This window comes from Chamaea fasciata, unplaced genomic scaffold (genome assembly GCF_029207755.1).
Source record: "Chamaea fasciata isolate MVZ Bird 193981 ecotype frontalis unplaced genomic scaffold, bChaFas1.0.hap1 SCAF_22, whole genome shotgun sequence".
Classification (NCBI taxonomy): Eukaryota; Metazoa; Chordata; class Aves; order Passeriformes; family Sylviidae; genus Chamaea; species Chamaea fasciata.
This window is the reverse complement of record NW_027094107.1, coordinates 4,169,706-4,183,966: the sequence shown is the minus strand read 5'-3', so window position 1 is coordinate 4,183,966 and position 14,261 is coordinate 4,169,706. Positions and strand designations below refer to the sequence as shown.

At 46.9% G+C, this 14,261-nt stretch overlaps 2 protein-coding genes across 3 annotated transcripts; one reads left to right on the top strand and one right to left on the bottom strand.

The window, feature by feature from the left end:
• The first annotated feature begins 44 nt into the window (after positions 1–44).
• Positions 45–8,126, top strand: GCNA (germ cell nuclear acidic peptidase). Of its 2 annotated transcripts, none has more exons than XM_066202708.1 (10): positions 45–231; positions 1,078–1,121; positions 1,555–1,606; positions 1,968–2,041; positions 2,204–2,641; positions 2,964–3,135; positions 3,863–4,007; positions 4,863–5,001; positions 6,099–6,303; positions 7,189–8,126. In XM_066202708.1, the coding sequence occupies exons 1-10, from the start codon at positions 74–76 to the stop codon at positions 7,439–7,441; spliced, it is 1,680 nt and encodes a 559-aa protein (XP_066058805.1). In that variant the 5' UTR covers positions 45–73; the 3' UTR covers positions 7,442–8,126. The 2 variants fall into 2 exon arrangements, with proteins under 2 accessions (XP_066058805.1, XP_066058804.1); XM_066202707.1 differs by having other exon boundaries at positions 1,075–1,121.
• Positions 8,127–8,428: 302 nt separating this feature from the next.
• BRCC3 (BRCA1/BRCA2-containing complex subunit 3) lies at positions 8,429–14,087 on the bottom strand. The gene is made up of 8 exons (XM_066202574.1): positions 13,952–14,087; positions 13,547–13,666; positions 12,883–12,970; positions 12,128–12,216; positions 11,563–11,618; positions 10,879–11,010; positions 10,476–10,519; positions 8,429–9,771 (listed from the first exon to the last, which is right to left on the bottom strand). The coding sequence occupies exons 1-8, from the start codon at positions 14,054–14,056 to the stop codon at positions 9,620–9,622; spliced, it is 786 nt and encodes a 261-aa protein (XP_066058671.1). The 5' UTR covers positions 14,057–14,087; the 3' UTR covers positions 8,429–9,619.
• Positions 14,088–14,261: the final 174 nt, after the last annotated feature.

The window sequence follows — 14,261 nt, the reverse complement described above, 5'->3', positions numbered from 1 at the left end:
GGGGCGGGAGCGCCGCCGGCGCCGCCCGTGTGCGCATGCGCGGTGCCCCGGAAGCGCGGGCCGTTCGAGCGCCATGGCGGGAGCGGCGGCGCGGACGGGCCCCGGCCCGGCCCCGGGGCCCCGACACCGGGAGCGGCCCGGCCGGGCGGGCAGCGGCGCCGGGACACCGGCCTCGGGCGGGAGCAGCCCCGGGAGAGGCCCCGCGGGGAGCCAGGGCTGGCGGGACGGCAGGTGAGGGGCCGCCGGGGGAAACAGCGCCTCAGCCCCGTGTGTCCTGACGTATTTTAATTAAAATATTAGCATAGAGAGGTTTTAGATGTATCGCTATTGAATTTATATATGTATATCTATACATAGATATATCTACAGATATATATATGCATATATGTACGTATACATATATACATGCATATATGATGCGTGTGTATAGATACGACATACTGCGTCGCATATAGTACATGTTATATATTGATTTATAATCCGAAGTTACGCCCCCGTTTGTTTTATGGCCATTGGTAGGTATTAGTGTGTTTCAGAATCGCAGTCTTTAAGGTTTAAATGACGGCCATTTAAAAAAAGAGCTGTCTTCCTGTTTTTTTAAGCAGCTGCATAACGTATTCTTGAAGTTGGTAATGTTGGGTTCGTGTTCTCATATAAGGAAATAAATAACCTGGTAAGGGTGTTGTGGGCTGCCTCTACATTTGCATGGGCATAGCAGTCCAGGTGGCAGTGCCTCCATTCTGCCTCTTGAAATAGCTTTGTGACAGCTGCTGCGTTTTGCTAAATATTCATGGCAGCTCTATTAAGGTGCACTTTATGCAAAAGCAGCTTCTTGCTCATCAGTGCATGGGTTGAGGTTTCAGTTTTTTACTATGACACACTTCTCTGACAGATCACAGACCATGTGATAGACAAGAAAAGAGCTTTCTATAAAGAGTTAAAATAGTTCAGCCTATTTGGGACTTTCGGTGTTTTTTCCCAATGTATATTTGGTTCTCAGCGTTCACGGGTGTTTCAGGCCAGTGGAGATGCAGATCCTGCTGTGACCTAAAGTTGTGCATTTCGTTTTTGCAGCAGTGCCCTGTACTTCTCTTCCAGCAGCGATGACGAATTTGAAATGTGTAAGTAATGTCACGTTAATTTGTGTTATGAAGGAGTGTGAAAAGGACACACTTCTGTCTAATTATAGTGGAGTGTTCTTACACGTTACTTTCTTTCATGCAGCTTGTGCTGCAAAATAATTCTCTTCTTGCAGTGCAGTCTTGGTGTCTGTGCCACAGGAGCATTCTTGAATTGCCTCAAGTTTGAATCTTTTTGCCTTGCATTATATTTTTCTTATTGCTTCAGTTTTGTCTGTTCCTTGTTGCTCACTTCTTAGTCTCCAGAGACTAGAAAGCTGCTGCCAGCTTTGAGGAATTGAGAGTTGGAATGATATGTAAATATAATTGTGGTTTTTTTGGAAAATTAGACTAAATTTTTACTAGTTTCAAACTTTTAAAAATGCTTAACAAGAGACACAGAACCTGGTTCTTAACTAACCTTCTTTTATTTCAGTTTTAGCCAGACTGAAAACTCCCAAGTCTGTTTCCAAAAAGGCAGATGCAAGGTGGGTGCTATCATTAATGACATTTCTGTGTTCGTATTTTAGTTTTCTGTATCTCGTTTACTAATCAGAATACAGGAAAACAATCTAAAGGCCAATCTAGGAGAGAGTACAGACAGAACAGTTACATTTTCACTCATGTTCAGGGCAAATGAATGGTATCATGGGATATTTGGAGGTGCATGTGCTCTTGCCATTCCTATTCATGGATGCAGTTGGTGACATTTGCTGCAAGCAGCTGATAATGTTGTATTGGGTGGCTTTTTTTGGATTGCTGTTTTAGTGAGACAAACTTAACTGCTCTATTTTTCTGCTTACTCCTACTTTTATTCTACACAATTTGCCTTTTTTTTTTTTTTAACAGTTTGAAAGACTTCATTGATGACTCGGACGATTTCTTCTTGGACTTCAAAGTGAAAAAGAGCACAACCAAGAGTGGTAAGCAATCATCCATAATTAAAAAAACAAACAAACAAACAAACAAAACTTTACTGTTCTTCGTGTTTTCCTATCTTTCAAGGGATTTCTTCTGTGTTAAGACAAAGGCAGGTCTCCTAAATGCAGCTCCCAAAACTTTAAGCTCTTTCTTTTGAATTGCAGCAAAGAAAGATCTTCGGATTCAAAAAAAGCTGACAACTCCTGGAAAGAGAAACACTTGCTGCCAAGAATTGCAGTATCCAGACACTGCAAGTGACACTGAAGATTCTGTCTTTGTAGAAAGTCCGTGGCATAACCACCAAAAAGAGGGAGTGAAAGACTTAGAGGAGAGTCAGAAGTGCACGAATCTTTCACCTCCACAAAATCGTAAAGAGTCAGCTTTCAAAAGCAGTCCAGATTCACTTGTTAGAAAGAAAGAAAGAAGCTGTGAAAATGCAGAGAATCAATTGCCAACTGTGGCACTAGGAGATGGAACATGGGTGGAATCAGATAGCTCAGATGACAGTTTTGGATCTTTAATGGAACGGATAAAGAAGCGAAGTCTACCTCGAAAACCCGTCTTGAGCACAAGTAAAACTGTCTTTCAGCCAAGCACGACAGGTGAGCAGTCCTGAGCTAACTTGCAGTGCTAGTTGCCTGGTTCTTCCCATTTGTGTGGCATCAGCTTCTGAGGTGCAGCCCAGAACCTTGCAAAGGATTTTGGTGCAATCAGAAATTACTCCTCTGAGCATTCACAAGTCATCTTGTGCCATCAAGATCTATGTCTTTCACTATTGCTTGTTTTTATCATTGTAGGCACTTTCAGTTTTTAAAATTACTCTGAAAGCAAATCTGGTGGATCCTTCTGATGGTTTCTAATGATTCTGTGATTCCTTTTCTTAATGTATTCTGTGTAATGCTATGACTCGTCTTGTCAAACTAGAAAACATCAAGCCACCCTGCAAAGATGTACAGCCCGTGAAAGGGGAAGGAGTCAAGACACTAAAGCCAAAATCCATTTCACTTCAAGAAACACCTCCCATGGTTAGGACTCCTGCAAAAATTCCTGGGAATGAATCAGTCAGTTTCTCACAGTCAGCAAAGACAGAGAAAAGGTGAGTGTTTCTCCATTGTTCCTGTGTTCTAGGACAATTACAGATGCACAGAGATGCTAAGCATTTTGCATGGGGTGATGTGATTCCTCTGCTATCTAGAAACTTCTACTAATTCAGCATTTGTTAATGGTTGAGTAGCTGGAAACCAGAGTATTCAGTCTCCAGTATGGCAGGGAGAATATAAACTGTTCTCTGCCTAGGGGAATTGATGACAAATCTGACAAATGTCAAATCTTCTTTGTAAATGTTGTCTCTCTTGCTATTCCTTGTCTTGTACAGCATGTGCCTGTGCATGGAGTTAGTAATCCTGGTGGAGTATCTGCTTCCCCTGAAATAATTCCTGAGCATTCCTGGACCATCTTTGTTTCTGAAAGTACACCTTTATTGTGATGATCATGTTAGGGCTGTTGCTATATTGATTAATTTTTTTGTATAGTTGTGGCTCGCTGTGTCACAAAGTCTGAGTCTCTTTTCCTGCTTAGGAGTCCTCATAATCTAATTTTGTGAATTAATGAAGTAACTGCAGGACTGTTGCAACAGCTCTGCCCCTTCATGCCCTCAGAGGGGTAAGAGGACAGTCATGTGTTGGTGCAACGAGTCAGGAGAGGTTTCTGCCACTTGAAGCATCCCTGGGATCTTTATTGGCTTTCAAGTGGCCATTATTGTTCCCCCTGTATTTTTCCATGTCTGTGTACTTGAGCAAACTGCTTAATGGCTTTTCTTGCAGGCTCAGGGTATGTTCAGTGCCTGGCTGTTTCTTGCAAGATCTTTCAAATCCAGCTTCCCACTATGTGAAGTATTTCAAGAAGAATAAAGAGGAGCTGGCCCAGAAGCTCTACAGGCTGTTTAATAGTACCATCTTTGAGCAGAAGGTTGGTTTCAAGACAAGAACTGTCATTCCAAAATGCTGGTTAATATGTTGCTCCTCACTTTTTGATGCGGTTACTCTTTATCCTCCTCAGACTGTAGAAGTTGAGCTTTATAGCAATGGGTAATGTTTGAGTTAGTCCAAGCAATTTCTTCAAAAGGGGTTTGTCACCACCATGATGCAGCAGTTGTCAGCTTGGCTTTGCTTTCCCAGCTGTAATGGAAATGCTGCTGAAAAAAATCTTGTTCCTTCCGATTGGGTGTTGATGTCTGCCTTTCTGGAGCAGATTTAAAAGGTGATCCTTCAAATAACAGTTCAGGGTGAACATAAAGCTACAAGCTGTGTTTCAAATTTAAGGTTCAATTTCAAAGAACTGCTGTCTTGACCTGGGATCATGATCTGAGATATTGAGGGCCCTCCTCTAGTGAGAAATACCCTTGGAAGGAAGGGTGCTGCCCTCAGTAATTCCAGTGTGATTTCCCTCAGGAAGGAAAGTGGGTTTTATGCAAATGAGAAAATAGTGTTGAGCTGACAGGCTGAGATCACAATTTCACATAAAACTGAGCTGATGAGACTCACTGTTGCTGAAGCAGAATACCTTACTGCCCGGTGCTTCAGCCTTGTACCCGGAGGTAGAACAGAGGAACCAAGGACTTCTGTCTCACCCTGCATTGTGAAACTCCCATTGTTGGTTACAGAAAAACTGCTGGTGGGAATAGGAAGCCATGGAGGGGAGTTAAGGGCACCAACAGAGAGATCCTGTACTGGCTTTGCAATAAATGTAAGGGGAAGCCAGAGGGCCAGAAGGGAAGAGAAGAGGTAGCAGAGGGCAAATTACATGCACTGTTTTGTTTTTCAGTTGCCAGAGAACATGGAAATAACCTGGAACAAGAAAATGAGGAAAACAGCAGGGTACTGTGTGACGGGACAGAGGGAAGGCCCCGAAGGGAAGCGTTACGCTCGCATTGAACTCTCGGAGAAAGTCTGTGACTCTGCAGGTAGGTCAAAGAAAGGGTGTGTTCATTCTTCTTTGAAGTAAAAAACATAAATCTGATCCTTAAGAGATCTGGAACTGGAGCCTGCTTTGAAATTTTATATTATCTTGTATAAATAAATACATGTATGAATTTATCCGCATTCCACAGCCCTTCTAGGAAGCTGGGCAGAGTACAAAATGTGAGAACAGAAATGCAGTCACACTAACTGCAGTTAGTGTGTTTATTGTTTATACTTCTTAATGATTTGAAGACCTACTGGCATGGTGTTACTCTACTTCTGTGTTAAAATGGCAGTCTAAAATCTAACTTCTTCCATCACAGCAAGACACCTTGTTGGTAGTACTTCAAGTTGGAATAAAGACAGGTCAGTGCCAAATTAAGTTCTGTTATGTGGTACTGTGACTGTTATTTCTCCCTCATCCCCTTCTAATATGGGAAAATGAATCACAAAATGGTTTGGATTGAGAGGGATCTTAAAAACCATCTTGTACCAACTTCCTGCCATGGGTAGGCACAGCTTCCACTAGAAGAGGTTTCTCCAAGCCCTGCCCAGCCTGGCCTTAAACACTTGCAGGGATGGAACAGCCTTACCAGCCAACTAAAAAAAACCCAAACAGATGAGGTGTGTGGGGCAGTAACTAGAATGCAGAATTGGAGCTGATCACAAAACTGGAAATGCACTAAGTAAAACCTTGTTTTGGAGCATTTTATCTTATCAAGACATTGATAGTTCTAACCTTCAAAATAGTATTTGCATCTTAATACAGAATGAGTGTCTGAGGCCTAAAGCAGTGAGCAAAGGTGAGCTTGTTATTCCCCACACTTGAGTGATCTTTGTTTGCTTTCCCTCCATGAAACTTTCCGGGGTCTGGCCCAGACTATCAGACCCCTTTGAGTTTCCTTGGGACTCAGCCAATGGAGAATGGAGAAAGACAACCAAAAATCACCCTGTGATAACACAGAGAACTGTCTGATAACAATTCACATAGAGAGCATGTCAATCAGCTTTCTGCTTAGGGCACTAGGAATGGGGTTTCCCAAGGCATTTTTTCAGGAATCTCTTTTTCTCCTGAAAAAACTGCTCTCTGCATCTCCAGATCGCCTTCGGGACACGCTGATCCACGAGGTTTGCCACGCAGCCACCTGGCTCATCAGCGGTGTCCGGGACGGCCACGGGCGCTTCTGGAGGTTCTATGCCACCAAATCAGCTGTGATCCATCCAGAACTGCCAGTGGTGACACGATGCCACAGCTATGAGATTAATTACAAATACACCTATGAGTGTGTTCGGTGCAAAGCTACGTGAGTAATGTTTTCGTCCTGCGTAGGACTGTGTATTCACTTTCCAACTTGTCAGTCTCCTGTGTCTAGTAATCAGGGTTCTCTGAAAATGTAAAGCAGTTTGGATATTCTGAGAGCCCACAGAACCACAGTATGTGATTCCACATTTGTTTCCAGGTAGTTTCAGTTCGAGTTCAGAGGTCGGGACGGCAGAAATGTCATCTGAAGACCATTGGTGATGAGGGAAGGTCTTTGGGAAGCAGTAAGAGATACGTACCTAAGCTTTGAAAGAGCAAAATAAAAACTGGGCGCAGAATATTTGACAGTGAGTAGATACTAGATAAAACTACCAGAGGAAGCTTCCAGCTTAATGTCCTGATGACTTTAAATTATAACTGCAACCTCACATGTGAGCAGCACTGTGAGAGGAAGGATTGACACTAGGACACAACCTATAATAATGACACCCTTTATGGCTTTTTTCACCTCAGGATTGTATGTGTGACTCCCAGAAGTACTGGAAGGAAACACCTTACATACCCTGAAGTCTTTATTAGGACTATGCAATGCAGTAGTTGCTTAGATGCAACAGGGCATTGAGAAGATTTTTTTTTTAACTGGTGTCTTTGAGGAAAAACTCCAAGGGGCAGTTGATACATGGGTTGTGGAGGTTGTTGGAAATGTAGCACTTCATACTTGCAGGCTGAGAGTAGAAGGAACCAAGCTGAAAAAGCAGTGGAAAAAGTTCCAGGGTAGAGAAGCGTAACACAAATTTGATTGTACCACTGTGTGATGTACTATTCCCTGTTCTAAAATACTGCCTTGGAAATCTGACCTGAGCAGCAGAGAGAGGGGCCCCTTTCCCCTGAATCCCGTGGAAGCCAAGTCCTTGTTTTTGCCTTGCAGGATCGGGCGGCACTCGCGGTCCCTGGACACGGCGCGGTTCGTGTGCGCCTTCTGCGGGGGGCAGCTGGCCCTCAGGCAGCCCCCGGGCAAGGGGGGCACCCCTGCCAGGACACAGCTCACCCCCTTTGCCAAGTATGTGAAGGAAAACTATGGGCTTGCTAAGAGAGAGCAGCACGGGCTCAGCCATGCTGAGGTCATGAGGAAACTCAGCGCTGATTTCGCTTTGAAAACCAAGCTGGACGAATCCTTTTAATATCTCAATATACCTCCTTTCTTGGTGCCACTTCTACTACTCCCTACACGAAATATAAGTTCTGAGCAGCACTTACACATAGCATGTCTTCAGTGACTCCAGTAAGGGATTTAGTGTTTCATCTGGGCAGCTGATACGCTGTAGACTCTGTGTGTGTGCTGAAGAATTGCTGCCTGTGCATCTGGCTGGGATTGCCAGAGGCAGGAAGGTCCAGGCCCACCAGCCCAAATCCTCTGACTCTAAATGACTCCAAGGCAGGAAAACCTGAGTTGGGTTTCAGCCTGGGTTCAGATATTTTCCCATGTAGAGTTTCCTGAGAGATCCTTGGCTGTTTTTGTTAAAATTAAGTGGCAGGGAGATGGTGCCTTAAATCCATTAAAAGAATCTGTGAGTTCCTCCAAAGCCCTTTAGCCCTCAGTAACAGTTCTGGGGCTCTTTGATACATTTGAATGTAGGATACCTCTACCCTTGAGATTTCATACAAACTAAAATAGATGCAGAAGGTCAGGTTGGGGAAAGCAGATTCAAACACTTTTCCCCCATAGAATGAGGGGGTCTTGTCAATGGCTTAAGTCTTCTGTGTAAAATGAAATTGAATATATGTTATAGTGTTTGTGTCTTCTGTAAGCAGATTGCTGAGGGGCTTAATAATTTTGATAATCAATAAATGCCATTTTGATATGAACTCTTGCAATGAACCAGGCTGATTTGTTTCAATTTAACCACGGCTGTGTAGGAATACCGAACCCTGGTACCAGCCCCGCTCTCCTGGCTGTGGTTCAGCACTGTCATTACCATCCTTTGGTCACTGGGATTCCAATCCAAGGATCCCCATTCCAGGAGGCCCCAGGGCTGCTGGGTCATCTCCCAGGAGCCCTCATCAAGCCTGGGGGCACTGAGGCACCACCCTCCCTCCCCCAGCAACGATGAAGGTGTAAGGAGGATTGGAACCAGCAACCCACAGCAAAAACAACAGCACAAAACCACTGACTGTTCAAAAACTGATTAATTACTGTTCACAGCACTTCTAAGGAAAAATAAAACAGTAGCGAGCAATGTACTTCAAGGAAGTTCTACTCTTCGGGGATTTACCAGTAGAAAGATTGAAAAGTTAAGTCTGACAAAGAAATGGGGCTTCCACATCTGACAGCACTTTACAGCTGTTGATCCATACTGGGAGTGCCTCTTCCTCACCTCTGTCACTGGAATTGTCCCATCCTTTGCTCACATGAGACAGATTCACAAGACAGAACACAGATGAGGATGTACATGATGGGGGATACTGTGAAATGTAACAGCAAGAACATTTAAAGGGATTAATTCAACAACAGCTATTTTGTTCCAGTCTTAAGAAATTTCTGCAGTTAAATTCAGCATGGAAGAATGTCAGATTTGTGTGTCTGTGAGTTTTCTGCCCAGTATCTTCACCTCTGGGAAGGATCCACAGTCTTCTCACTGAGCCAGCAGAAACAGTTCATTTTCTAGAGAACCTCAGTGCTGGGCACACACCAGCATTACACAGAGTAAGAGAATATACAGACTGACCAAAAAATGCAGGCCCTGGCACTTAGTAGCGTTCATTTCATTTCCAGTCCCAACAGCTCCAGCTTTGGAATCCTTTATTTGGTTTGACATATGCTGAACAAAGATCCTGTGTCAAAGATCTTCCAGGTCTGCCCCCAAGCTTCCCTCCCACCTCTTACCTGCCTGGGTGAATGACCAGTGATCCAGAACTTTACTAGAGATATAAGACCATGGTCAACTGAAGCTACTAAGCGAAGGCAGAAGTTGGCAGCATCAGATATGACAGCAGGGACACACTTTTCCCCTCTAACCCTCCTGTTCCAGGCTCCTGGAATACATGTAAAGCAGTAGGACTTCTGTCAAAAATACAGAGGGAGAAACAACAGGTTCCCTTAGGTGTGTGCTCTCCAGAACAGGAGTCCTCAGGTGCTGCCCGGCCCCACCACTGAGCCAGCAGTGCAGCAACTGCAGACACAGCACTGCTTTGCACCAGCTGGGGCAGGTGAAGTCCTGATCCTGGAGCTGTGCACTTCGCTGCAAGAGAAGAGGCACAGCCAGTACCTTCACTGAGGCTATGTAGGGCCACCCTTCAGCCTGGAGTAGTTCTTGGAAGACTTTTTCATGTCACTTTCCTGAAGGGTCTGCATTTCCTCCTCACTCTAAAGCAGCAAGTTCCTCCAGCAGCTGCTCCTTCTCCTGCTGCAGCTCCTGCACACGCTGTTTGTTCTGCTCCAGCCTGTCCTCCAGCCACTGCAGCAGGGGCCCACTGATGGCAGACATTTGGCTGCAGAGGTTCTTGGTGAACACTACAAAGAGCAACAACACATCATGCCAGGGCACCACACAGTAAGACTCGGCGTGCTACAACACCCCCAAAGCCAACAGACTGCCAAGGAAACCTTCCAGCATCCATGGCAAGCACACATCTGCACAGGAAGGTCAGAACCAGCAGCTTGTAACAGAGAAACACCATTTCCGTGTGACCCAGGCAGGGATGACAGACCTACGATGAAAATCTGCACACAGCTAATCACTGGTGCTAATTAATTTCTAAATTTAGAAGCATTGCACAATGCCTCATTCCCTAAATGTATGAGAATGGACAATGGGGTAATAAACTTGAAACAGAAGTGGGATTAGAATTCAGCCCATCACAGTGGCAAAAGGAAAGATGTCACACCCCTGTGACACCTATTAAGTGCCAGGAGATGAAAGTGTCCATACAGGTTTGACACTCAACAAATCCCAAATCCCCTTTCCTGTTCCAAGAGAAAAAATAACCTAAACAAACCAAGCCCCCAAACAATCCCAAAGCCTTCTGTAATTTTAACCAATTCTACAAAGCCTGAAGGATAGAACATTCATGAGCCCCGGGATTAGGGTGTTTCATGGCCTTTGAAGTTTTCATTTTAAGTACCCAGTTAAAATTTTGTTTCTATGTAACAAGATTCCACATTCTGATTCCAGAAGCGGCACCCAGGATTGTCACATGCAAGAAAGGAATCCTTACCTGAGCCATTATGGATCTTGGTTACGGAGTCAAGATGTGTGAGGCTAAGGGAAGGACGAGAAAGCAGGTTAGAGACAGGACAGCAGGGAATTGTGTATTAAACCCAGGCTGTAAAACCAGCTGCCCACAAATCACTGACCAGACCACAGGTACACCTACACCTCCTCACCTGCTGAGGCCCTGCACATCCACAAGGATAACAACCTGTGATCACAAAACCCCGAAGTTCTGCTGCTGACCCCAGGCTCAGTTCTACAGACTTCAGAAAGTTCTACAGAGGCACAGGAGCTGCTAAACCTTAACTTCTACAGCTTTGCTAAGGCTTTGGCAGTCTAAGTACAGCAACAGCAGAACACATCGGCAAAGACAGCCCTGGAAAGGGGCAGAGCCCCAGGGCTGTTACCTGTGAATTCTCCTGTAGGCATCCTGCTCTTCTTGGCAAAGGATCTTGGGCAGCTCCACAGCTGATTCCAGACACACCTTCCCAATGGTCTCATGGGGGACAACATGAATGGGAATTTCAATCCTTTCATATCTAAAAGGGTATGAGATAGAATTAAAAGCAGCAGACAAAAAAAATGACTTCCACAACCTTACAACAGTCTGTTCAAGGCCTGGCAGTGCTGCACATCCACTTTTGGGAACACAGGCCTGAGCTGACAGGCAAAGAGAAGCACTGAGGTTAGGGTTGGGTTGGACTTGATCTCAGAGGTCTCTTCCAACCTAATGATTCTGATTCTATATCCATATCCTTGTCCTGAATTTTAATTGTAAGGTGCAAACGTGAGGGCTCGATTTCCAGAACTGGAAGCAAAAAGGTGGTGCTCCTACACAATGAATTGCAGCACAAATCCCCACCCTGACCTCAGCAAATCTTAGGAGAATAAATTATCAAAGCTAAATGAACCACTCCTAATCTTTAGATTCTCTTCCAGCAGCCTGCATGAGCAGAAGTCAGGAGACCCTGTGCAGGCATCTCTGTACATTTGCTCCTCACAACAGACTGAGAAGCCACTTGTTAGAGACAACCCAGAGAAAGGAGAGACAAGATAAAATAAAATTGGACATAATATTCTGCTGTACTCACTCTGAGCTCTTCTGGGCCTGAATAGACTGGAAACAGGTATAGAGAATTCTGCCTGTCTAAAAGAAACAGCAGAAAGTCAGATTCCAAAGGAAAAAAAAACATCTAAAACCACAAATTCCTTTAGGAAGCTTTCAGTAGAATTCCAGAGGTTTTGCTGTGATGTGCTTGCTGGAGATGCTTAAAGCATACATTGATAAACCCTTTAATGATGAAAGAACTCTTTAAGCTCAGACCTGACTGCCAGTTTATCTCACAGGACAGCTACACCTCCTGGAGAGGCTGGGAGAGGGGCAGAGCTGTGTGTGCTGGGCTGGACACCTGAGGGAAGGTCCTGGCCCATTTCAGAGCACACTCTGCAGCTGCTGCAGCCCCCCTGGGCAGCACAGAGCAATCAACACTTGCTCTCCTGTCCTTGGGATCACAATTCAAACCATTGCCACTGTGCTCTCCAGGTGCTCCCAGCACAGCTCTGCCCTCCCTGCAGGCTGCACACGAGGACTTCAGCTCTGCCCTGATCTTTCTCACGAGCACCTGGAGGGTTTGTTGCCATTTTCAAGCTGCCTACCTTGGTGTTCTTGTCCTCAATGAAGCAGGAGAAGATCAGCCCTACAAAGCCTTGGTCCATCATCTGGTACATGGCCTGAGTGCGGACATCTGCAGGGACAGGAGTGACAGTGAGGGCTGGGAAATGAAGGGTGAATGAATGAGGGGTGAAAAGAATGAAATCTGCCACCCTCTGCAGGGTGAGCCGGAGTTTGATAACAAATGGCACAAACTTTATGTTCACATCCTCACTCTGGGTGACTTAAGTTAAAAAAAAATCCAATTTACAATGTAATTAAGTAGCAAATCTTAAAAATAGAAGATGAGCTCACAAAACAAAGAAATTATCTTACAATCAGCCTGGTGCCACAGGTCACCATAAAGGCAAACACATATAAGGCACTCATGCACTTTTATGAAAGTTTTCAGCTATGCTTTAACACTCACAGATGTCAGAAACCATCACAGCAGGCCCAGGATCCCCAGAGGGTTTTTTTGCAATTCCCCACACCCAAGGTGTGTTTTTTTCTATCAGGAAGAACAGCAGAAGCAGCAGGAGCTGATCTGTGACTCCTGGGTCATGTCGGAGTCCCTGGGGAGCACCCACAGCAGTGGGGCTGCCCCCAGGGCCCTGCAGCCCACCCAGACAATCTGCTCCCATCAGGGAAAGTCTCAGGCTCAGAACTGTTGGGACGTGCAGCTCTGGAGCTCCAGTGACTGATTGCCAGGATGAGGAGTGGGAGTTTTCTCCAGAGTCCAGCCCAGGGCTGCTCTTACCCACGTGTGAGGGCCACACAGTGATGTGGGGGTGGGAGTGGTACCAGCCCACCACCCTCATGGGACGTCCTGTCATCTCAGCCAACCTGTGTGGGGGTCAAGGAGCTTTTGGGAACAACAGACAGAGGGAAAACAGCAGAGTTTTACAAGAGTTTCTTGTGAGTCAGCAGAATCCCAGATCCCTTTGGAGGAGTGATAGGAAACAGTGCAGGGAACTCATGGGAGCCTCTTCCCCAGCACAAGCAGGAGCTGCTGCTGCAGAAGCAAATTGGATTTTGTTTGCAGGTGACAACAAACAACATTTCAGCAGCATCCCAAGTGTGTGCAGAGCAGAGGCTCCTCAGTGCAGCACCTGCTGACCTTTCACCTTCCACTCAGCCTCTCTGCTGGACTGCCAGCCCCCTCCACAAACACCCTGCAGCTTTTACGTGTGACCAAGTACAAAACAATGATAAAAAATTCCTAACACAATCCCACTGCAAGCGCTGGAACCAACAAAGACTCCAGGGAAAGGGAAGTGCCAGCACAGCCCTCCCAGCTGAGCAGCTGCAGGGGGCAGCAGCTGATGCTTTCAAGCCAAGTACAGGCCTAAAACAGCCCATGCAAAGAGCTCTGAGGTGAAGCACTTGACCGGCGAGCCTGTGCTGCCTCTGCTGAAGGATATCTCTGCTTCGGTGGAGGCAGCTGAAAGCTGCTCTGGTGAGATCTCTACTCGGTCCTTCCTCTTGTCCGAGCGCCGCAGGATTATCACCGAGTGGATGTGGACGATTCGGCTGGTGTCAACCTGAGGACACGGAGGGGAAATCAGCCATTGCTCTGCCAGAGAAACAACAACGCGCGAGGCGCGGCCGGCGGCACGGAGCACCACAGGGCACAGCGGTGTACCGGAGCACGCCGGGGACGGGGACGGGAAGCTTTCCTGACTCTGAGCTTCGACCCTCCCCGGAGCTGAGCTACGCGCTGCCAGGGCCGCAGGCGAGAGGGGCGCCGGGGTCGTTCCCTGCGCGACGCCGGCATAGGCAGCGCCGCCACCCGCCCCTCCCCGGGGCCGCCCCTCCGCGGGCGGTACCTCTCCGATGCAGAGCCCCATGACCTCCTCCTTCTCGGTGCTCAGCGCGTGGTTCAGGCACACCAGGAACGCGTCCGCCTCCAGGTGCACCGCCTGCACCGCCATCTTGCCTTCCCCGGCCCGCCTGCCGCTCGCCCCGCCCTCTCGGCGGATGGGCCAATGGCGGCGGCGCTCGCGGGCCTCCCCAGCCAATCGGCGCGGCCTCCGGGCCAGGAGAGCGGTGCCGCGCGGCGGAAGGGCCGTGCCGCCCACGGGAGCGGCGGCGCCGGGGTTCCGCCCGGGTTCGGCGCGGCGGCCCATGCCCGCTCCC

Coding starts and splice junctions, on each gene's coding strand:
- BRCC3 (XM_066202574.1), bottom strand. CDS start 14,056: ATGGCGGTGCAGGCGGTGCACCTGGAGGCGGACGCGTTCCTGGTGTGC. Junction 12,971..13,546: donor CTGCCTCCACCGAAGCAGAG/ATATCCTTCAGC, acceptor TGACCCCCACAC/AGGTTGGCTGAGATGACAGG. Junction 9,772..10,475: donor CAAGATCCATAATGGCTCAG/GTAAGGATTCCT, acceptor TGCTCTTTGTAG/TGTTCACCAAGAACCTCTGC.
- GCNA (XM_066202707.1), top strand. CDS start 74: ATGGCGGGAGCGGCGGCGCGGACGGGCCCCGGCCCGGCCCCGGGGCCC. Junction 2,042..2,203: donor AAAGAGCACAACCAAGAGTG/GTAAGCAATCAT, acceptor TTTGAATTGCAG/CAAAGAAAGATCTTCGGATT. Junction 2,642..2,963: donor CTTTCAGCCAAGCACGACAG/GTGAGCAGTCCT, acceptor TTGTCAAACTAG/AAAACATCAAGCCACCCTGC.